Here is a 24,806-nt window from a genome sequence, read left to right on the forward strand (position 1 = left end):
TTTTCTCCTCTTAATCTCTCTTTTGCGATTTTGAAGATCTTTTTTATTGTGTTTTATTGTTATTTTGTATTTTGCTAGGATGTGATTATGATTGTGTGGGTTTGGAGTCATGTTGCAAGCACTATAGTAGGATATTGATTGAATAAAACAAAAGTTTTGCGACATTTGGAATGCGATAGCTAAAAACGGATCAAGCTAGAGAGCTGAGATTGGTCTTAAATAAAAGCTTAGGATGTTTACTTTATGCATGGTATTATATTTTTTCAACAACGTATCATAGTTCTGAGATATAAACCAATGACCACATTTTTCGCCGATTTAACACTGTGAATAAAAGCTAAAAAATAATTTCACCGTTAATCCTTTCATATTATGGCAAGATTATGTGTTTGATTTTATGACAGACATAAAGTAGACATTCTAAGCTTTCTTTTAAGACTAATCCCAACTCTCTAGCTTGATCCGTTGCTGAGGTATCGCATTCCAAATGTCGCAAAAATTTGACCGCGTTATTCTCCGTTTTTTTTTTTTTTTTTTGGCGCTTATCGCCCTACGTCACGCAACGCCTCACATGACCAATGAGACCGTTCCACTCATCAACCACTCTGAAAACTAATTTCTTTTCATTTCTCTCCTAAACCTAAACTTTTGAAGTTTACTCATTATTTCTGGTTTCGACCCCGCGACTAATCCTAAGACCTTCGTTCATGTCTCCTTTGTTAAAACCCTTATACCACTTAAATACTTCTATCAGGTCTCTTCTTAATCTACGTCTCTCTAAGGAATGCAAATTGAGTTTCTTCAGTCTCTCTTCATAGGGAAATATCCCTCAGTCCCTGTATCTTGTTAGTCATCCTCCTTTGCACTGACTCCAACAGAGCTATATCCTTCCTTTAATGTTGGGACCAGAACTGTACCGCATAGTCAAGATGTGGCCTGACCAGCGCCAAGTATAATTTTAGATATTACTTCGGGACTTCTGCTTTTAACATTTCTAAAAATGGTTCTTAGTACTCTATTCGCCTTATTCCTGGTCTCTTTGTACCGAGATTGGAGCTAACTATGACTCTTAAATCTTTCTCATACTTGGAACTTCCTAGTGCCTCGTTATCTATCGTATACCTATTGTGTGGATTATCTCTACCTACGTTCAGTACCCTGCACTTGTTAATATTGAACTGCATTTGCCATCTATCTGTCCATTCTTTCTTCCTATCCAAGTCTGCCTGCAAGGCCATGGCACCTGAATCACACTTAATTAATCTACCTATCTTCGTGTCATCTGCAAATTTACTAATATCACTACTAATTCCACTATCCCAGTCATTAATATATAGTAAAAATAATAATAGTCCTAAAACTGAACCTTGTGGCATCCCACTGATTACTCGACCCCACTCGGAATTAAATCTAATAATTACTACCCTCAGTCGCCTATCATCTAACCAGGTTGTAATCCAGGCTAATATTCTACTCTTGATCCCGTGTGCTCTAACTTTTTTCAAGAGGGTATCGTGTGGTACCTTGTCAAAGGCTTTACTGGAATCTAAATATAGAATGTCGTAACTATCACCATATCTACCGCCTCATAAACCTTAATATAAAAACTCAACAAGTTTATAAGGCACGACTTTTCCTTCGTAAAGCCAGGCTGTGTTTGATTTATCAAATACAGACAGGTGTTCCCTAGTGTTTTTTGCTATTATTGATTCCATTAATTTCCTCACAACTGAAGTTAAGCTGACAGGCCTGTTACGGTTTTATCTCCCTTCTTAAATATGAGAGCCACATGAACTTCTCTCCACATTATCGGTACTTCACCTGACTTCTGTGACATCCTAAAAAGCGCTTAATGGTTCACTGATAATCTTGCACTCCTTAATTACCGTTCGGTATATTTTATCAGGGTTGATGATTTGAGTTTCTTTAATTTTATATATATATATATATATATATATATATATATATATATATATATATATATATATATATATATATATATATATATATATATATATATATATATATATACTTTCTCTCAAGATCACTTTACTGATGGGCACCGTCTTAATCCCCTTTAATTTATTATTTCATTATATGTGAAGCCTATGGCCACTCATCGCGGGCCCCTCTCTTCCTATCATTGGCTGTTCTGTTGAGCAGACAACCCGCCTCCTCTCTCTCTGCTTCTCGTTGCGAGCGGGACTCAGTCTCAAGGTAGCCTTCAGCGGAGATAGACACGCACTCTCGTCGGTCTGGCACAGTGTTAGGGAGATTCGTGTTGCTGGGCTTCTCTTGTTGCTCATTAGTCATTGGTCTGGGAGTTGTGCCCTCCTGTTGAGTAGCTGGCTTGTTACTCGGTAGACCGTGGCTGTGTAGAACAACGGGCTTGTTGTTCTGAGAAAGTGTGGCCGGTTGGGGCTGCATTTCTGTGCGTTCGTCCACTCGGTGTGGCGACGCGGAGAGACACGTTTGTCTCGTCCTGTTTGTTTTGTTGGTGGCCGTGGTCACCAGTGTGTTTGGTGGGCGGCTGTGTGCCCCACCATCTGTTGTGTAGTATCAGTAGTATACTGTTTATAGTACCAGCCAGTCTTCAGCGGAGTTAACACGTACGTTCTCGGCACAGGAAGAGACACGTGTGGCTGGACTGTGCTTGTTACTCATTAGTCATTGGTCTGGGAGTTGTGCCCTCCTGTTGAGTAGCTGGCTTGCTACTGGGTAGACCGTGACTGTTAGAGCAACGGGCTTGTTGCTCTGGGAGAGGTGTAGTTGGTTTGGCTGCATTTCTGTTTGCGTTCGTCCACTCGGTGTGGCGACGCGGAGAGACGCGTTATTGTCTCGTCCTGTTTGTTTGTTGGTGGCCGTGGTCACCAGTGGGGTTTGGTGGGCGGCTGTGTGCCCCACCATCTTTTGTATAGTTTCAGTAGTATACTGTATTGTAGTGGTAGTAGCCACGCACACTATTGAATGCTGAGAGGCTTCATGTCGGCCAGTGGTGCGTAGTTGTCGTCCGCCAGACTTGTCTGCGACGAGTATTTGGACTCGTGTATAGCTGGTGTCACCCGTAGGTGGTGTCTGGGCTTGTGTGTACATCACCGGATGTGCTGTACACATCATATATTGCAGTAGTAGTAGGCCAGGGATGTCAGTCTGACAGGTGTTAGGAAGCACTTGTTGTAGTAGGATAGTATAGTAATATATACTGCGTTTTGTCCCAGTCTGTGAATCACACAGTCTGTGGACAAGGCGTGGAGAGGCATTAATACTTCATAGAGAAGTGGGTGGAATTGTCCTTGTGGGCGGTTTCTCTAGGGGGTATTAAGGCCTCGCCCTGTTACACATAACATCTACCATTTATAAATTCTACTTGGTTGGGTACAGGAGGAGAAGGAGTTGCTGAGGAGATTCCCTTACAGTGGGAAAAATTATACACTGTTGGCGACCTTGAAAGAACCTGAGGGTTACAGCGGCTGTGAGTTATAGTAGTGGGGACTCTGTGGAGTGTTTTATAATCCCCACTGTACTGACCGTAACAAAGCTGGCGATTTTGCCAGAATAACAGTCTAGTGAGCTGTAGCAGTTAACCGCAGCCGTGTGGCGCACGTAACATAACAGTGGCGACCTCGCCAGGATAAACCAAGTGCCTGTATAGTGTGTAGTGTATTGTGTGGGGTATTATTACTTATAGTATTTTATTTTTGTGAGAACGAGTCCTTGTGAGCACCATGGAGAGTTACTGGTCTTTTCACCCCACCAGTGGAGGGTGAGGATGCGAGTGTGAGCCGGCGAGATTCACCATGTGGGTATGATGAGTCGTTGGCCGCGCGTGGGGTCAGTGAGGACGCACGTACTACGTGTCATGATAACGCACGTGGCGGTCCCAGTGAAGGTGATGTGGGATATATTAGCCCTGGCAGAAGTATCGGAAGCAGGAAGGCTCCCGACGATCTAGTCCAAGAAGCAGTATTGCTGATAGTGTCCAGTCAGCTGCCAGACTGGAGGAACTGCGATTGAAGCTGGAAATGAGGAAAATGGAGATAGAAGCAGAAGAGAGGCGAGAGTTGAAGAGATTAGCTGCGGAAGAGAGACGAGAGTCAAACAGACTAGCAGCAGAGAGAGAGACTTCAGAGAGGCTAGAGAGGCTAGAGAGGCGGAAGAAAGACGAGAATTCAGAGACTAGCAGCAGAGAAGGAGGCTAGAGAGATGGAGAGATGGAGAGAGAGAAAGGGCAGATAAAGATAAAGAGTTGGAGTGGGAGAGAACTCGCCATGCTGTAAGGACGCCTGGAGTTGTTGGTAGTGTAGGAGGAGGAGAGAACAGAGTGTTGAGCGTACTTTAGTTCAAAGTCTCCAGCTAGTCCCCGAATTTGATGAGGCTAAGGTGGCTGAATGGTTTGTCCGCTTCGAGAGGAAAGCCAAGGAGTTTGCTTGGTCTCGAGAGAGATGGGTAGGCTTGGTCGCGAATAAACTCAAGGGAAAAGCCTTGGAAGTTTATGATAAAATGTCAGCTGATGATCTGGATGATTATGAGGAGTTTAAGGCTGACATTTTGCGGGCATATGAGCTGCGACCAGAAGCCTATCGCTTGCAATTCAGAGGAAAGAGGAAGCGAGCAAGTGACTCCTACCTCGAGTGTGCTCGTTCACTGGAGCAAGTGTTTGAGAGGTGGATTGCAAGCGAGGGTGTTGACTCTCTCGAGGCTTTGAAGGAGTTAGTAGTTATGGAGCAGTTCATTGATATTGCTGATAAGGAGCTGGTACCTCTGTTGAGGGAGAAGAGGTTTAGGACTTTGAAGGAGGCTGCTACATGGGCTGATGATTATGTGTTGGCCCACCGTCCTGTGCAGCAGCCTGGGAGTTGGAGTCGTAAGGAAGGTGGTCCTAAGGGAGGCCCAGGGAGTGGTGGCAGTTCTTCCTCGGGCTCTCCAGGCCACTTTAGGCGATATACTGGATTCGGCAGTAAGATGGGTTTGGGAAAGCCCCAGGCCCCCACCCCTCCTTCTTCTGCGAAGGATGGGACGGCGGGAAGGCGGCCCCTAGAACGCCCAAGTATGATTACCAGCCTACGTGCTATCACTGCCGAGGGAAAGGGCATTTTAAGTTCAATTGCCCAAAATTAGTAACAGCTGAAACTCCAAAGTCCTCGCAGAAACCAGTTGCCTTGTTGGTGTGGCCAGATAAAGTTTGTGGTGATGAGTTGACTGCTCCTTCAGGCTTTAGAAGTGAGAAGGCACGGCGTGTGCCTGAGTTGTGTTTGGAGGAGGGAGAGCAGGTTGGCCCACCTGTCCCTCCCCCTGTTGCCTCGCCCGCACCTAAGGATAGTGAGCTTGACTGGTCCCGTCCTTTCCTGTGTGGAGGCACTGTCGAGATTGATGGCACAAAGTATCCCATCACTGTACTGCGTGATACGGGAGCACAGCAGTCAGAGTGCCGAAATGTCACTGGGAAGAAGGTGACATCTAGCAAGGCAGTGTTGTGTCGTGGACTTAACACTGTGGAGGAGTTCGTGACGGCTGAGGTGACGCTGTTATGTCCTCTTGTCACTGCTACGGCTCAGGTAGCAGTGGCAGACGAACTGCCAGTCGCAGGAGTGGACTTCCTGCTTGGGAATGATTTGGCTGGTGGTCGTGTATGGATCCCAACCTCTGATGAGGATGAGGTTGCTGAAGAGTCTGGGCCAGTGGTGCAAGACTCTGTAAATGTTGTTACCCGCTCTCAGGCCCGCCGGGCTGAGAGAGAGCCTGTTACTACCCAGGAGGTTGCTAGCAGCCAGGTGGGATTGACTCCAGATGGGAGTAGCAGTGCTGATGTGGTGGAGCCAGTGTTGGGCTCACCATTGAGTTCTGGTGTAGAGGCTGACGGTGACGGCGTAGAGTCACTTGTTAATGCACCGGACTCGGCTTTGGGAGTTGTTGCTGAGAGTGAGGACGGAGTGTTGGGTGTAGCTGAGTTGTTTGATGGTTATCCTCACTCTGCAGAGCACTCCGGAGGGAGCACTCGTGCTGAGTTGCTTCCTGGTGTGGAGGCTGAGGGCTCTGATGTTCAGCACAGGCCCCAGCATGATAAGTCAGGCAGTTTGTTGGAAGTTGGCGCCCAGGGTGGGAGACTTCCAGTTCTGCGGGGGAGTTGGAAGTTTCTCCCCCTGTGGAGCATCGTGGAGGCAGGGAGCGAGCTGTTCCCTTGCCTGGTGACTGCCTGGCTGGTGGTGATGATCCTTCTGAGGACTCACCGGATCACATGGCAGGAGCGGAGCAGCCTGGGCCAGCTCTCCGTCCTCGATGCCGTGTGGGACGTAGGGTTGCAGCGTTGCCTCAACCCCATGACCCTATAGTCCCCCCTTTCTCTTACCCAGCTAGAGCCTGCAGAGCTCATTCGTAGGCAGCAGGAGGACCCGGCGTTGGCCTCCTTCTTTGCTCGAGTGGGTGAGGGAAGTGAGGAGTTGGAGGGCAGGGAGGAGTTTGTTTTGCATCAAGGGGTGTTGTGTCGTAGATGGCAGGAGAGTGACGGTGGTGAACTACTGCAAGTAGTTGTGCCGCAGAAGCTGCGTGAGGCACTTGTGCTGTTGGCACATGAGGGGCCCATGGCTGGACACCTGGGCATCCGAAAGACCGTCGCTCGCCTGCGTCGCAATTTTTGGTGGCCCAGCATGTCTGGAGAAGTAGCCACGATTCTTAAGTGCTGCCACACTTGTCAAGTGGTGGGCAAGCCTAATCAGACACCCCCCTGTGGCGCCACTCCACCCCATCCCTGCTGTTGATCCTCCCTTCACGAGGGTTTTGATTGATATAGTAGGTCCTCTGCCTACTACCAGGGCTGGTCACAAGTATTTGTTGACCATAATGGATGTTACCACGCGGTACCCTGAAGCAATTCCCTGAGAAGCACTCACTCTAAGGTGGTGCTGAAGGCTTTGTTAACCTTCTTTACACACTTTGGATTGCCAGCAGAGCTGCAGTCCGATCAGGGGACCAACTTTACTTCAAAGTTGTTTAAGGATACGATGACTGCGTGGGGGATCAAGCATATTGTGTCCAGTGCTTATCATCCGCAGTCTCAGGGAGCCCTGGAGAGACATCATCAAACTCTCAAGACCATGCTCAAGAGTTTCTGCATGGAGAGAGATAAGGATTGGGACGAGGGTGTCCCTTTGTCTTATTTGCGGTGAGAGAAGCGCCCACTGAGTCCTTGGGTTTCTCACCCAATCAGCTAGTGTTTGGACACCGAGTGCGTGGACCGCTCGACGTTGTTCGGGAGGCTTGGTGTCAGCCGTCGCCTGAGCGCCCTGTCTCACTGCTTAAGAGCCTCATGAGCAGTCGAGAGATTAGCCAAGGCATTAGAGGTGGCGCAGGCCCACCTGTGTAAGGCCCAGCAGAGTATGAAGGGGTATTATGACCGAAGGGCCGAGTATCGGAGTTTTGCCCTGGAGATGAAGTGCTCGTGCTGTTACCACTTCAGGGCCAGCCGCTTGCTGCCCGCTATAGTGGCCCCTATGTTATAGAGAAGAAGGTAGGTGACCTCGACTACCTGGTGGTCACTCCTGACCGGCGCAAGAGGGCTCAGCTGTGTCACGTTAACATGCTGAAGCCCTATTTTCGTTCTACTAGCCAGAAGGGCTCTTTTAGTTCTGCCGTGCAAGAGGCATCTTCAGTTTTATTTTTCTGCCGGGAGGGAGAGGCTCCAGAAGTTATTGGGCCTGAACCTGTTGTTCCTACAGGGCAGTGGGAACGGAATAGCCTCCATCTCTTGAAAGAGAAGGTTGAACATTTAGGGGATCAGCAAGATGAGTTGCTTCGGCGGCTGAGAAAGTACTCTTCAGTGTTTAGCAGTGTCCCGGGCAGGACACAGTTGATAGAACACGATATTTGTTGGGGACGAAAAGCCTGTCAAATGGCCCCATATGAGCCCAGGAGTACAATGTCATAGCAGACAACGTTGTGGCTGATTGTCTGTCCCGGGGCCATTCCCTTTAATCAGTTCCATGCCTTTTAAAAATTTTGTAAATGTTTTGTTTCCAAAATTTTTTCTTTTAAGGGAGGGCGTGTGATGGGCACCGTCTTAATCCCCTTTAATTTATTATTTCATTATATGTGTAGCCTATGCCACCCATCGCGGGCCCCTCGGGCTGTTCTGTTGAGCAGACAACCCGCCTCCCTCTCCCTGCTTCTCGTTGCGAGCGGGACTCAGTCTCAAGGTAGCCTTCAGCGGAGATAGACACGCACTCTCGTCGGTCTGGCACAGTGTTAGGGAGATTCGTGTTGCTGGGCTTCTCTTGTTGCTCATTAGTCATCGGTCTGGGAGTTGTGCCCTCCTGTTGAGTAGCTGGCTTGTTACTCGGTAGACCATGGCTGTGTAGAACAACGGGCTTGTTGTTCTGAGAAAGTGTGGCCGGTTGGGGCTGCATTTCTAGTGCGTTCGTCCACTCGGGTGTGGCGACGCGGAGAGACACGCTTTGTCTCGTCCTGTTTGTTTTGTTGGTGGCTGTGATCACCAGTGTGTTTGGTGGGCGGCTGTGTGCCCCACCATCTGTTGTATAGTTTCAGTAGTATACTGTATTGTAGTGCTAGTAGCCACACACACTATTGAATGCTGAGAGGCTTCATGTCGGCCAGTGGTGCGTAGTTGTCGTCCGCCAGACTTGTCTGCGACGAGTATTTGGACTCAGTGTATAGTGGGTGTCACCCGTAGGTGGTGTCTGGGCTTGTGTGTACAGCGCCGGATGTGCTGTATACATCATATATTGCAGTAGTAGTAGGCTAGGGATGTCAGTCTGACAGATGTTAGGAAGCACTTGTTGTAGTAGGATAGTATAGTAATATACTACTGCGTGTTGTCCCAGTCTGTGATCACAGCCTGTGGACAAGGCGTGGAGAGGCATTAATACTTCATAGAGAAGTGGGTGGAATTGTCCTTGTGGGCGGTTTCTCTAGGGGGTATTAAGGCGTCGCCCTGTTACACATAAGATCTACCATTTATAAATTCTACTTGGTTGGGTACCGGAGGAGGAGTTGCTGAGGAGATTCCCTTACAGTGGGGGAAATTATACACTGTTGGCGACCTTGAAAGAACCTGAGGGTTACGGCAGCTGTGAGTTATAGTAGTGGGGACTCTGTGGAGTGTTTTATAATCCCCACTGTACTGACCGTAACAAAGCTGGCGATTTTGCCAGAATAACGGTCTAGTGAGTTGTAGCAGTTAACCGCAGCCGTGTGGCGTACGTAACATAACAATATATATATATATATATATATATATATATATATATATATATATATATATATATATATATATATATATATAGATAGATAGATAGATAGATAGATAGATAGATAGATAGATAGATAGATAGATAGATAGATAGATAGATAGATGGATAGATAGATAGATAGATAGGTCCACTTAGTTGCCGGTCCCTTAAAGGTCCGGTAGAGTTATCCAAAAGAAAGGGATGAATATCTTGAAACTACACTTTTTGTCTTATCAATTCCTACGCTAATGATACTACCATGCACTTTTTTCACTTCTTTTCGTAGATGACCAATACTTCAAGAAGTAAATAAATCACCCTAAAAAAGCAATATAACGCCTTTACTTTGATCTTTCTGAAATTTCTGATACAGACAGAGTAAACATTGTTCAATGTCTCAAAAATAAATCCCTGCATTAATCGATTTGATACAATCTACCCGACTACTAATTTCACCTTCCTCAATGATACTCAACTTTCGCCTTCTTCTACATTGAACATCATCTGTCTTTCCTTTATTTATAGTCTAAACTGGAAACTTCACATTTTATATGATAGCTAAAACTGTTTTCATGAAGCTAGGCGTTCTGAGTCCTCTTCGCTAGTTTTTCTAATCCCCTCCTCCAACTTCTAGTTCTTTACGTGTCTTATTCGTCCATGTATGTAGTATATTTTACATGTAAAGAAGCTTCCACTCGTAGAGTTCTTTTAGACAGGCGAGAATTTCTTTTGTTGCATCTGTTGCTATCTTTTATTGTTATTTTCATGCCAACTAGTCTGCTCTTGTTCTCCGCATGTTTTCAACTTTTCATTCCTTTTTTTCATTTTTCGTAATCTCTGGAACTCCATATCTGTTTCTGTATCTCCACTTTCCCATGGAATGAATTCTTCCAATAGAGGGGCTTCTAGACGCTTATATTCTGGTTTTGACTCGCTTTTACTTTATATGTCAACTAGCATTTTAGTGAGGCTTTTTTTTTTTTCCAGTTGCTATTTTTGTTGTCCTTGGTCGGTATCCATCCCACTTAAAAGTCGAACAAAAATGTGGAGGAGCTAAGATGAAGTGTCGAGTACCATGCTGCACTAGTGTTCACTATTTGTTTAATGCCTTGAAAGCACAAGGAATGCTGCACTTAATAGCAATTTCTCGAATTTGTGATAGTATAAGCTGACTCTACAGTACGTGACCTTGAAAATCTACTTGAGTGAAATTGTCGTTGGTAGTGGTGTTTTTTTTTTTTTTTTTTTTTTTTATACGTTGTGGGCTTTCCACGGGAATTTCTGGGCTATAGGGGGTACTTTTTGTGGTACCTCCTATCTCAAAGCCCACCCACTAGGAAACCGTTGTCCCGAGTGAGGAAGCCCAACCTACACTCGGACCGTGGACAGGATTCGAACCCGTGCGCTTGGAGACCCCTCGGACCCCAAAGCAATCATGGTTCCACTGTACCACAAACTAGTGTCCACTTAATGATGTATTTTGCCGAAGATACAAGGTAAACAGAGCATGGATTATCGATACAAGACCCGGAAGAGGTCTATCCAGACAGCACACTAACAAAAAAAAACAAAAAAAAAGGCCAATTGAAGCAGTACAGAGTGCGCAGAAATAAAGAATGGGTGCTGGTACAGAGTATATAAATAAACATACAAATGAATATATCTAACAATAGTATAATGGTACAATAAAATATAAAATAACAATAATACAAATATATAAGAGGTTACTATCACGTCAGAACTAATTATGAAGACATTGGAAGACAGAATATAATAAGACAATCAGCAGGTGAGGCGATGTCAATATGCAACCTCCACAAGTGTCCCGCTAAGATTTGGCATCAGAACATGATTGTCTGTTTCATATGTACGAGGAAATATATATAGGTATATTAATTGTATAATTTAATAGATATAAAAAGGTTATATGGAGACTAAGAAATAAGAAATAGTGTTCGTCCCAAGATACATCCTAGGACTTAGACTAAAGATATGAAAAAATTTTGCCATGTTTTGAATTCTACTTGAAGATGATGGCGAAGAATTTATGTAGGGTATAGAACAGGACAAGGGCAACAGTAGTTGTAATTAAGGAAAAGGTGAGAGAAAAAGAAAGTCCAGTGCAGGAGCAGGATAGTGATAAAGAAAAGCAAAAGATACTTTATTACGGCTATGAGAAAGAGACTTAAGACAGTCAGTCTGAGGAGCTGATAAGATGAATAGCTTTTAATTCCACCATACTATTTTATTTTTATGTAAGAGAGGAAAATTATCCAAGGGCAACATAAAATGAAAAAAAAAAAAAAAAAAACACCCACTTAGTTCCTAGTCCACTTGCGGGTCCGAAAGAATCAGCCGAAATCAAGAGTAAATGTCTTGAAACCTCCCTTTTAGATGAAATAGTCATCAAAGAGGGAGTCTTCTGCATTTCTAGTCAAACAAGAAATGCAGAAGCAGGCAGGGAGTTCCACACTTTAACAGAAAAGGGTATGAATATTTGAGAGTATTGGTTAACTCTTGCATTAGGGAGTTGGAGAAAATAGGTGTGAAAAAAGAAATCCTTGTGCAGAAAGGCCGCAGGAGGGAGGGAGACATGTAATTAGCAAAATCAGTATAGCAGTTAGCATGAAAATAGTGGTAGAAGATAGGAAGAGATGCAACATTCTGGCGGTGAGAAAGAGGATGAACACAGTCAGTCAGAGGAGGGGAGTTGATGTGAATAGAATTCCTCTTACATGTGAAGAGTACACCATACAAGGATGGATAAAGCGCTTATACAGAGTTAGTATTTGGAGGGGCGAGAAAAACTGGCGGAGACGTCTCAGAACGCTGAATTCCATACAAACTGTTTTAACAAAAGGTAAGATGTGAAGTTTCCAGTTTCGATTATGAGTAAAGGACAGACCGAGGATATTCAGTGTGGAAGAGGACAGTTTAGTGTCAATGAAGAAGAGGGGAAGGTTGTGTCGAGTTGATAGATGGAGGAATTGAGTTTTCGAGGCATCGAAAATTACTAAGTTTTCTCCGCCCCAACCAGAAATCTTAGAAAGATCGGAAGTCAGACTTTCTATGGTATTCCTGTGGGAACTGTTAACTTCCTGAAGGACTGGTTTACGTAATGTATACTCCATAGATGGACGGATGAGACCTATGTACAAAGCTACCAAGTGGAGGGTATACGGTAGACTTTCCAGATAACCTTTCATGATAGCAGGCGTAAAGAAATGTTTCTGTTCCAAATATAAATACACAGTGAAACAAATCCGACAACTTTACACACACACACACACACACACACACACACACACACACACACACACACACACACACACACACACACACACACACACACGGTAGCTCAGTGGTTAGAGCGCTGGCTTCACAAGCCAGAGGACCGGGGTTCGATTCCCCGGCCAGGTGGAGATATTTGGGTGTCTCCTTTCACGTGTAGCCCCTGTTCACCTAGCAGTGAGTAGGTACGGGATGTAAATTGAGAAGTTGTGACCTTGTTGTCCCGGTGTGTGGTGTGTGCCTGAGCTCGTTCCGTAGGGTAACGTCTGGCTGTCTCGTCAGAGACTGCGGCACATCAAACAGTGAAACACACACACACACACACACACACACACACACACACACACACACACACACACACACACACACACACACACACACACACACACACACACACACACACACACACACACATATATATATATATATATATATATATATATATATATATATATATATATATATATATATATATATATATATAGTTAGATTTTGGGATCCACACTAATTAACATAATTAGATACATATATCAGCTTCAACCTCCAACTACAAGCAGAAACGAGAAGTAGCCCTGAAGAAGATCTGTTGACAGGGAGTAGGCTGATATTCAGGAGGGCATTTAAACTTTAAAGGTCCCTCAGCTATAGTCAGACCTTAAATAACTGTATCTCAAAACTAGTGTTTTGTCTTTCGGATGTGCATACCGATTTGATTAATTTTTGTTTTGCTACAAGGAATGAACCTTATCCTATATTGCAGATTTTTTTTTTTTTTTTTTTCAAATAGGTACCTAGTTCAGCATGTTTCTGACAGCTCCATTTTTCCTCAGATTCACAGGATTTTCAGAGTACTTGCATATATATATAAAAAAAAAAAAAAAAATCATACAGCGGTAAGTAAAAAAAAAAAAAAATCTTCAACAGACAAACAAAATCAATCAAGAAAAACATTTTAAGTGTATAGTAAATTAAAATCAGTTAATTTTTTTTTTCCCGAATTTCGCAATAATATCCAATGGATTCACGTGTTTTACTTGGACACTACAGAAATGAAACTTTGTTATAAAAGGAATCTATCCATAAATAATCCAGAGCAGTGGACCACATTTGAATGTCCTCTCCAAGAGTAAAGCAGGCGACGCTCTTTTATTATTATTTTTTTTTTTGCCAGTACCCATTACATAAAACTTGGGAATGCACACATGGAAAAAAAAATCTCATTATCATTCCATTAGCAAAATTATGTTTAAAACCATTAATGTGAGTATACCCAAATCCACCGTTTGTCTTGAGTTGCTGTGCCAGATATTATTACTGTCCCACCATTCCCACGCAATTAGATCAAACTAGATGGATGATACACAGAAACTGAAACTGACAAAGAATTTTGTAATTTTTTTGGCGCTGACGTATGGTTTCCACTTCCTCTTGTTCCCCATGTACGTCAGAGGGCGTCGATATGGATATACCAGACAGCACAATTCTGGGTATGAAATCATCCACAAGAAAGAAGAACATGAGCAGCAACAGAATGTTAAGCTCGGCCTACCACCACCCTCACTACCCCCGAAACACACTGACTTCCCCGGTTTGAAGGAGCTGGTGGAGGAGACGGCATCCAACTCAGATGACGAAGAATTCTACCGTCAGCTTGATAAGCGTGTGAAGTTCATCAATAATCAATATAGTGTTATGAGAGAAAACACCTCCGCGCAGAAAGACAAATACAAGCCGTAGTTAGTGGGAAGCTTACCCTCTTGAGTGAGTTCACTTGAAAAGAAGAGGACCTGACAAAGCTTGCTATACACACATGCTTGCTACTAACCTTGATATTGGCACATAAGATAGTGGTGTTTGTGTTGTGTATTTTAATGTTGAACCCAGAGTGTGAAACTTTGCAATGCTGTGCAATTGATTAGAAAAGTATTTAGGTTTAGGAAGCAGTAAGAAATTGAGTTATTGATTGTGCAGCATTGGAAATAAGTTTATCATATACGTGTTTAAATGAATTGATAGTCTTTTGCGACTGCAATACACTCCACTTTGTTAGTGAATTCTCCTTGTGTGTCTCTGTGTGTGTGTGTGTGTGTGTGTGTGTGTGTGTGTGTGTGTGATGTGGTTGAATAAATAGCTAAATATTGCCAGAAGTTGTCTCTGAGGTGGAATATCACCTTCCAATACACATGATTCTTATATATAACCATGCACCATCAAGTCGATCCTGTCCTGGCTTTCGCTAGGTGGGTATCGATTTGATGTCGACCTGAAACCGACACCTCCATGACAATTACCATCTAAGTCGCTATGTTCATGGGAGCAGTCTTTATCTGCGGATTTAGAGGGTTGCAGGAAGGTCGAGATGGTGACGGTGGCGCTGACATCAGGATTGTTACGGCTTGATATTGATCTCAATCCAGCACCTCAATGACAGTTCCATCTGGACTACCATCCTAGTGGCTATGTTCACGGTAGTGGAAAGAACAGGGTGAAGAGGAGATGATGACGGAAGTGCTGAAGGAGGTAGAGAGGGCTGGGAGGGGACGGGGCGGCGATTATTAAGGATCCATACTAATGATGGTATAAAGTATTATATGACCCCAGCAACACTCGAGGATTCAAACCTCCAAATAGTTTCGCTGCCTTGGCTGAGTAACACGCTTAACAGGTTAGTGAGGAGTTAGTTACTTCAACACCACCGTGAACAGACCACATGGACAACTTATAACTTAAAGTTGTGTACCCGTTACAATCATCAGAGGAATAACATCAACCATCAAATTAAACCGGATAAGTATATCATTTACGACAGGTTCGTTCACCGACTCGCTACCTAATTACTCCTTTAAAACAACTGAGCAGTTTGTAGTTTTAGGTTTATGATAAGACTTAAGTGGCATTACCAGGCGTGACAATCAGCATCAAAGAGTAAGTTGTTGATTTTATATATATATATATATATATATATATATATATATATATATATATATATATATATATATATATATATATATATATATATATATATATATATATATATATATATATATATATATATATATATATATATATATATATATATATATATATATATATATATATATATATATATATATATATATATATATATATATATATATATATATATATATATATATATATATATATATATATATATATATATATATATATATATATATATATATATATATATATATATATATATATATATATTTTTTTTTTTTTTTTTTTTTTTTTTTTTTTGTTCAGTGTTTATAACGAACTCATAAAATTTGATTAGTTATTACCTAGAGTCCTAGACAGTCCAATTTCCATATTTTCAGTAGGGAGTTACCACACATTCCCGAGAACGAATGCAATGATTATTACGAGTCTGTGTGACACTTATGTTTCTAAGTTCACAACATGGTCCTTCAAATCGGATTCGAACCAGAGACTTACAGATTCATTATAGAGTGTTTAGAACGTGTGTGTATTTACCTAGTTGTATTGTACGGGATTCGAGCGAGGCTCATAGTGTCCTGTCTCCATGTCTCCATTTATCAAATTTTTCCTTAAAGTTATGCACATTATGTGCTGTAACAACTTCATTATCCAATGCATTACACTTTTCCACCGTTGTGTGTGGAACACTGTATTTTCCAATATCCTTTACACACTGACTCATCCTGATCTTCTTTTCATGTCTTCTTGTCCTTCCATCTTCTATCAACAGAACCAGGGCTTCTTTATTTATCTTTTCAATACCATTGTCTATCTTGCATATTGTTATTAGGTCCCCCACGTTCTCTTCTATCTTGTAAGGTTGGCAGTCCTATTTCTTTTAGTCGTTCTTCATATGTTAGGTCCTTTATTCCGACACCATCTTTGAAGCAATCTTCTGTATCCTTTCCAATTTTCTTATATCCTTTTTATAGCTCAGAGCCCACACCACTGCTGCATATTCAAACCTTGTATGTATCATGCTTGTGACAATTTTTTTCATCATATCTTTGTCCATGTATTGAAATGGCACTCTTATATTAGTCAACATTTTATATGATGATACAAATATCTTGCTTATATGTTTTTTGGGGCTCAGATTTTCCTGTATGATCAATCTCAGATCTTTTTCCACTTTAGTATTCATTATTTGTTCCTCTCCCATCAAATAGTTCCATACTGGTCTTCTCTTACTCTTTCCTAGTTCCATTATGTGGCATTTCTTGGTATTAAACTCCAATTTCCACTTCCTGCTCCACTCATAGATCTTGTTTATATCTTCCTGCAACAGCAGACAGTCCTCTCTGGTTTTGATAACTCTTAGCAACTTTGCATCATCAGCGAATAAATTTATTTACCCCAAAGTGAATGTCGTTTATATAAATCTGAAACATAACACTGACCCTTGTGGCACTTCTCTAGTTACTTTAACCCAAAATGAGTATGTATTTCTGATCACAGTTCTCATTTCTCTATCCTTCAAATAATCTCTTGTCCATTCTAGCAAAGTTCCTCGCAGTCCTCCTATGTTCTCTAGTTTCCAAAGTAGTCTTCCATGAGGGACTTTATCAAAAGCCTTTTAATTATCCAGGTATACTGTGTCTACCCATCCATCTCTGTTTTCAAGTCCTGCAATAACTCTCAAGTAGAAGCTTAATAAGTTTGATACACATGACCTCCCTGTCCTGAACCCAAATTGTCTGTTCGATATGACTTGCTCCTCTTCTAGAAATTTAACCCATTTTCTTTGATAATTATTTCAGACAACTTCCCAAGACACTTATAAGTGACACTGGTCTGTAGTTTAGTGGTTCAGTTGCCTTTCCTCCTTTAAATATCTGTATTACATTGGCTCTCTTCCATTCTAGTAGAACTTTTCCTTCATTTATTGAACTTGTAATTATTTCCCAAATTGGATCCAGTAGTTGCTCTTTACATTCTTTTAACACCCAGCCTGATACACCATCTGGCCCCATTGCTTTTCTGACATCCAACTTATCCAATAATCTTCCAATATCCTCTTTGTGCACTGCAATCTCCTGTAATCCTTGGCAATGCATTGTCCTATTAAGTTCTGTGAAATCTTCTGCAGTGAACACCATTTTGAAGCTCTCATTCATTATTTCACACATTTCCTTCTCTGTTTGGTATGTCTTCCTTCTTTAATTATTTTTCAATTGTTTCCTTTTTTTTTGTTTTGCCATTTATAAACTTGTAGAAAAGTTTGGGTTTATCTTTGCTTTTATTCACTACATCTTTCTCAAAGTTTCTTTCTTCCTCTCTCCTTACTCTAATATATTCATTTCTGGCATCTTTGTACTGCCGTCTGTTATAGTCATTTCTCTGTTTTATGAGTTTCTTCCACGCTTTATCTTTTGCCTTTTTAGCTTGTATGCATCTAGCATTGTACCAAGCATGTATTTTTCTTAACTCTATAAACAGGTACAATTTTTTTACTCCTTCATTATATTTCTGTAAGAATATGTCATATTTCCCTTGTACTGTCTTTCTGTACATAATATTTCTCCACTCAATATCAGCAAAATAGATCCTTAATTTTTCAAAATCTGCTCTTGCATAATTTAATCTCTCTCCTTTGTAGTCATCTCTGTAACTTATCCCATCTTCCTCCTGAATTTGCATCTCTAATGTCACATGATCACTTCTTCCCACTGGACTAAGTTATTGTATGATTGGAGGTGGCTCTGGTTTCTTTGTGAATACTAAGTTAAGCAACGATGGTTCTTCTTCCCCTCTGTACCTTGTTGACTCCTCCACCCACTGACCCATTGCATTAACCATAGTCAACTGTAACACTTCCTCGCTCCACTGACCAGCATTATCCTTTACTTTTTTTACACTTAAATTCTCCAACTAAAAGTATTCTTCTATCTCTTCTTATCATGTTATCTAGGCACTTAATCACCTCTCTTTGCATATCTTTATGCTCTTCAGTTCCCTATATATTAGTCTTAGGTGGTACATATGCAACTATAATTTTTCTCTTCTTCAATTCCTCTGTTTTGATTGTTACTCCTATTACTTCCACTTTGTCCTCTTCATGTTGCACATCCTCCACACATATATTATCACGAACCATTATTAGCAGTAATACCCCCTTTTATCCATCCTGTCTTTCCTCCAGCTATTATATCCCTCCTCTTTAAAGTTAACATGGATCTGCCCTCTTAATTTTGTTTCAACGATGCACATTACATCCGGCTTTTTCTCTTTCAGATAATCCCTAACCTCCAATATACTTGATAACAACCCATCTATATTAGTATAAGTCACTCTTAATTTCTTGCCTCCTTCACGACCTCCTCTTTCATCCGTAGGTACCATTTCTTTAGTCTCATATCCAGAACCCTCCAGTAAAATTCTTCTTTATCTCTGTCCTTTTCTTGTTTTTTACCTTCGTTTCACTTCTTAGCACTTTCTCCTTTTCCCTCTCCTCTAGGTTCATATATCTTTTTATCCATATATCCTTGTGTTCAGTATCATCGGCCAGCTTCCCCTTTCCTAGCCATAATTTCCTCTACTGCCACTTGGGATTTCATTCTCACTTTCATTGGTCTCCTTTACTGTGTCTTCCTAACCTGATCACTTCCTCCACCTCCTGGTCTAGTTCTTGTGTGCTGTCTTGTACTTGTTTCATAAAAGTTTTGGCCAATTCTCTCTCCTCAAGTTCTCTCGTGAATTTATTTGGATTTTCCTTTTCCTTCATCGCAAAAATCACGAAGCTTTTTCTCGTATTACTGTATTCCGCACTAGGTCTTTTTCTCTTTAATTACTTGAAGTACAGCGACTTTCGTGTTTTTCCTGAATTTGTCTCTTTACAGCTTCCGAAAATTTAACTTTTTTCCTCTTCCTGTTCCTGCTTCCATGCATTTCGTAGTTCTTTCAGCTTGTTCACACCCAATCTACCTTCCACCCTGCCTACAATCCCATCCTGCACTTTATCCTGTAAACTCCAAGGAGTTTTTGTAGTCTTAGCATGTGGCTTTTAGTACATCATTTTGTTTCTTTATTTCTTGTATCTCCTCTTTTAATCCCTGATTGATTGCACTGACCTTCTCACATTCTACGAATCTCAATTTCAGCTCTTGTGTTTTCCGTTGACAGTCTGTCCTTTTTGTCTATTGTATTCAACATTACTTCCTTCATGTACCTTAACTCCCTTTCTACTTTGATCAACCTTCTCATACTACCTCTTTCGTCCCTGAATCCAGAAAATTCCTTGTCCATAATATCCTCAGTTAGTTTCCTTAGTCCAATAGGAGTTTCAATGTAGCGTTAGTTTTCACTCAATGGCGTATGTTCTGATTCCATCATATGTCTGGCAGCACTACTCTGTTCCATCTCTCACGTCCTTCTTTCCGAATATACGATCCAAAACTTATTTAATATGGAGACAGAACCTATGCATCCCCCTCCCCTCCCCTGTAGATACGTCTAGGCCAGTCTCCAGCTCCTGTTGTAGCTTTTTCCTGCGAGCTACTGAGATACGTCCGGTAGACACGGTGTCTACGCAGTGCGTGTGTGTGTGGGTATGTGTAGGTGGCGCTGCTGTCAGACAAACAGGTGTTGGATTACGTTCTCATTTTTTTCAGCAATATCTATTTAAGGAAGTACTTTCTGCACCACCTGGAACCAAGCTATAATCTATAAGAGCAGTAAGAACATCCTGGTTTGTGTACTGGATATTGGGAACTCAGAAGAAAGTAGCCTATAAAAGTTGACTCCCATGGCTATTCCCTCATCTACTTGGAACTCTCAGTCGGTGCATGCGCACTAAATACTGAATGGTGTCAGGAGTAGCGTTGCCACCTGTCCAGTAAAATACGGAATCGTCCTATATCTGAGAATAAAATGTTGCGTCCCGTATTGACTCAATACAGGACGCGGTTTGTTCCGTATTTTCCCGAGTGCCCACTGCACCTCTCTGAGCATCCCAGCATCCGCTGGATATGTTGAAAGGATCTTCTCCAGGATGGCCAACAAGTGGAGTGAAAGCAGGAACAGCTGCTCTGTGGAACTCATAAGGAGTGAGCTCCTGATCACTCTCAACTTTGAGCAGTCCTGTTCAGAATTTCACAGCAGTGTTTTGAAAGACAAAGAGTTACTCAGTGCTGCAAGGAGCAATAAGAAGTACACTTGGAAGAAGAATAAGTAAAAGAGGGAATACTGTTGACTTAACTTGACTGTATCCAGCCTTATATAACAATGTTCATTGTTCTCTTTTTTTTGTTCTTTACTGACTACTAAGTGACTCGAGAAGCTAATGTGGTATGTGAAATAATTTTGTTGGTTTTATTACTTGTTGTATAAGTATTCTATGCATTTTTCAGGAGTTTGGGACTTTAAAAAACAGTTTTTTTTTTTCCCGGGCAGCCGGAACACACGCACGCGCGCGAAGCGTACGGAACGTCTCCGGTAGAGGTGTTCCTTATTTTATTTTGTATAAGGTGGCAACCCTAGTCAGGAATATTAGCCCAATCATCAGTCTGTATACATCCGTAACGTCATAACGAATCCTCGTTAATTGCAGTGTTTGATCCTAAGGGATGAGCGCCCAGGATATATCACTGAATGACTTGTGGCGGATGGAGAGAGGACAGTAGGCAAGGGTGAAGACGTCCTTGTTAATTGCATCCTGTTATCGAGGAACGGAATGGTGGTAAATAATGCTAAAACTAAATTTTTTACAGTAAACCCAAGCGAGCATGACCGCGAACAGTTTCACGTAGGAGAGATAGAGGTTCAGTGGTGCGACTGATACACATATCTGGGCTGTATATTTACGATATATATATATATATATATATATATATATATATATATATATATATATATATATATATATATATATATATATATATATATATATATATCGTATATTTAGCCCAGATATGTGTATCTTATGCTTTCGTCGCCTACGCCAAAAGCAAAACGTGCCAAATTTTGAAATTTGTACTATTTTTACAGAAAAACACTGATGTACCATTCTATATTAAGAAAATAATATTTGCTGCAGCTTTAATGTCTTCCGTCTTATATGGTGACTTGAGGCCCATAGAAAAGTTATACAACTGGGGCATAAAACGGCTGTTAATGTAGTGCCAGGGATAATAATATGAAGTTTTTAGTTACTGAGGTCGTAACTATAAATGTAATGACACACGTGGGTACCAGACATACAGACGTATGGACGATTTTGAGACGTGTACAAGAGAGAGATGGTAGCCAGCTCATGAATTAAATTCACTCGCTGTGATCACAAGTTAACGAATTTTTTACTTCAGTAAATAGAGGGAGAACTTAGCTGTTCAGAAAAGTATCATTCAGTAATATAATTTCATTAGTAATGTCAATCAAATCCTCTGTAATTACTCCGCACCAGTCCTATTGTGACGATTGCTAATAATTTTGAATTCATACGAGTGTAGCTGTGAATGATGTTTTTCCCACAGTACCCCGTTCTTCATCCTCGCAGGTCAGTAACTCCTTGCTCCCGTAAACTTGACGTAATTTTTATATGAACCCTAGTGTTTATACACATATATTTTAAATTACTTACACAGTACCCTCCCGTTCTTCACCCTAGCAGCAGCAGATAGAGACGGCTACCCTTTCTTCCAGTGTGGTCCACGTGTGTATGTGTATTTTTGATAGGATATTCTTTTTGTGGAAAAAAAAGAAGAAAATGAAACATTTAGTTGGCAGCAGTGTTGGGTGAAGTGAAGGGGGTGGGAACCGTCACCCCCCATGGTATGTTCTCTCCTCCCCAAACTGTGTAACTAAGCCCCAAAGACAAGGTTAAATGTGTAGACTTGAGGAAGTGGCACCAATTGGTACATTTCTCCGCGTTAATAGTACATTGTGGCCTCAAAAACGAGTGCTATTTTCATGTCGCAAGTAACGTCGCAACTCAATTGCAAGGCTGTGTAATGAATTATAGTATGAGATTTCCTTTTGTGCATTGTATTTTGTTGTGAGTGTGTATCTTGTCCGGTGAGCTGGACTGTAATTGAAAACAAACGTGATTGTGGGGAGAAAGTTCATTTAAGTGGCTTTTTTTTTTTACAGCTACCGAGTGCTAAAATTAATGTAAAGCACCCTATATGAAAAAAATAGATCAATATTCGCATGCATTTCTTTCGAGTATTTCACTTTCGTTTGTTAGACATCAAAATATTAAACACACACGCACACACACACACACACACACACACACACACACACACACACACACACACACACACACACACACACAAGTAAGTAAGTATTTATTGACCACAGTAATTGATTAAAAAATCCTTATTTTTACTTATCCATTCATATATTAAGTAAAAAAAATGTTAAAATTTTGATACAATTATGGTCCATTAATTATAATTACCATAGAGCTTGACCTCTTCCATAAGAGAAAGGAAAATTCCCGATATAAATCAGTGTTGATAAAATTCATCTCTCTTTTCGTAAAACTCTCTAACCTATTAAAAAAATTAAACAAACTTTTGTAAGAACGAATCCTATAAATTACCTTATGAAACAAATAAAAAGATTATAATTAACCCAAATATAAAATTGCAGCACTATGCACAGTACTACAAGGGCAGGTTTAACTACCTGTTATGTAAAAAAAAAAAGTAAATAAACTAAAACAGAATACCCGATATAGTACAACAACAATAAAATCCATCTCTCTCTACGAAAAATTCACTAACCTAAAAACATCCAAAGATCAACATTTGTAAAACAACAAAGCTCATAGACAACCTTAAGATATATTATGTAAAAAAAAAGTAAATGTTCTTAAACACAATGAAACATAATCCTAGTTAGATAAGTTATTAATTAAAAGGGGAACAAGCGGCAAAACAATAATGATAAACATAAACAAGTTAAGGCATTAAGCATTCATTCCATATCACTAGAAGCATGAAAATAATTTATACACAATCTCCGTTACGGGAAACTAAGCATCTGTATCAACTATTTCACTCTACGATGTAAAATTGTACTCATCTAGTCAAAGGACAGGAATCTAGCACGTGTAGTTGTTTGCACAGCACCGCATGGACACAATCGCTCTGCATTTCTATGTACTTTCATTTACTTCACCACGAAAACTATACATGCGGTGCACAGTGAAGATTCATTTCTAAATATTTAATTCTTTTGAATGACTCGGATCTAACAATGTTACTTTTAGAGTTTCTATGCTAAGATTTACATCATAAACTACATTGTGAATAAGGCTATCAATATACCGTCCCGTTGATGCATTGCTGGCTAAAGTCAACCTTACATCATGAGTCCATGGGTCATCATGATTATCTTGCCTTTCATTCCATTGCAACTGGAAAAACTTCTTTCGTTTTGCCTGTATTAAAGTTGTAAGTGACAGGTATCCGAATTCCACGTAAAACATCTCTATGCACGTCGTTACACGAACCCCTAATGTAATGTTGGTTTTTTTATAAGAGAAAAATAATCATGAAAGATTTTTAAAATTTATTTAGACAGAAATGGTAGTGATAGCTGTAATTGAAGGCACTGGTTATGAATTTTGAAAGATTAACACTGAATACAAATTCACATACTTTATCACAAACTGATGGAATAATATTAAACCACGTTTTTCGTAATACTATTTTCACGTATCTGCGGTCCATTGGGTATGTTCTAGCATTTTGTTATCGAAATCGCTCAAAAACCATGAAATTAACCAATGGGTAATATTGATCTGTTTCACCATTTAGGGTCTTTTATGCATTAAAGCATTTTTGTCAAGACGCAGAAACATTTAAAGAACACATTTGTGGAGATTCTGATCTGTTTCCTATAAAGTGTTTTGTTTCTTTATTCACTCAAAAACTCTCAGAAACATGTTTCTGGTACTATTATATTGTTTTCATTACATGATGTACTTCATACGCTTTAGCGTTTTGATATATGCTCAAAAATACTGAAAAGACACGTTCTGGAGAACATTTATCCATTTCCCCATATAGAATGTTATACATTTTAGCATTACAATAACTATGAGACTTAAAACACGGAGAAATGACAGGAATATTGGTATCATTCTGTTTTTAATAATTTTATGGTGCTTTTCAAGAGTTTTATCGTTATGATATCTAAGTCTTAAAAAGACTTAAAAAGACGTTTCCAACATCAATTTTTTTTTTCCTATATGATGCTTGATCAGTGTTTTGGAAACTATTACACAAAATAATAAGAAAAAAAAAAAAACATTGAAATGAC

At 40.7% G+C, this 24,806-nt stretch overlaps 1 protein-coding gene across 1 annotated transcript in view; it reads left to right on the forward strand.

Annotated features, from left to right (window-relative positions):
- The window catches only part of LOC123504493, a 34,942-nt gene extending 19,514 nt beyond the window's left edge, over positions 1–15,428 (forward strand). The window contains exon 2 of the mRNA XM_045255048.1: positions 13,982–15,428. Coding sequence (XP_045110983.1) covers positions 13,982–14,270 — 289 coding nt within the window. The 3' untranslated portion in view covers positions 14,271–15,428. The remainder of the gene's footprint in view (positions 1–13,981) is intronic.
- The last annotated feature ends 9,378 nt before the right edge of the window (positions 15,429–24,806 follow it).

Source organism: Portunus trituberculatus, chromosome 16, assembly GCF_017591435.1.
Source record: "Portunus trituberculatus isolate SZX2019 chromosome 16, ASM1759143v1, whole genome shotgun sequence".
NCBI classification, from domain to species: Eukaryota; Metazoa; Arthropoda; class Malacostraca; order Decapoda; family Portunidae; genus Portunus; species Portunus trituberculatus.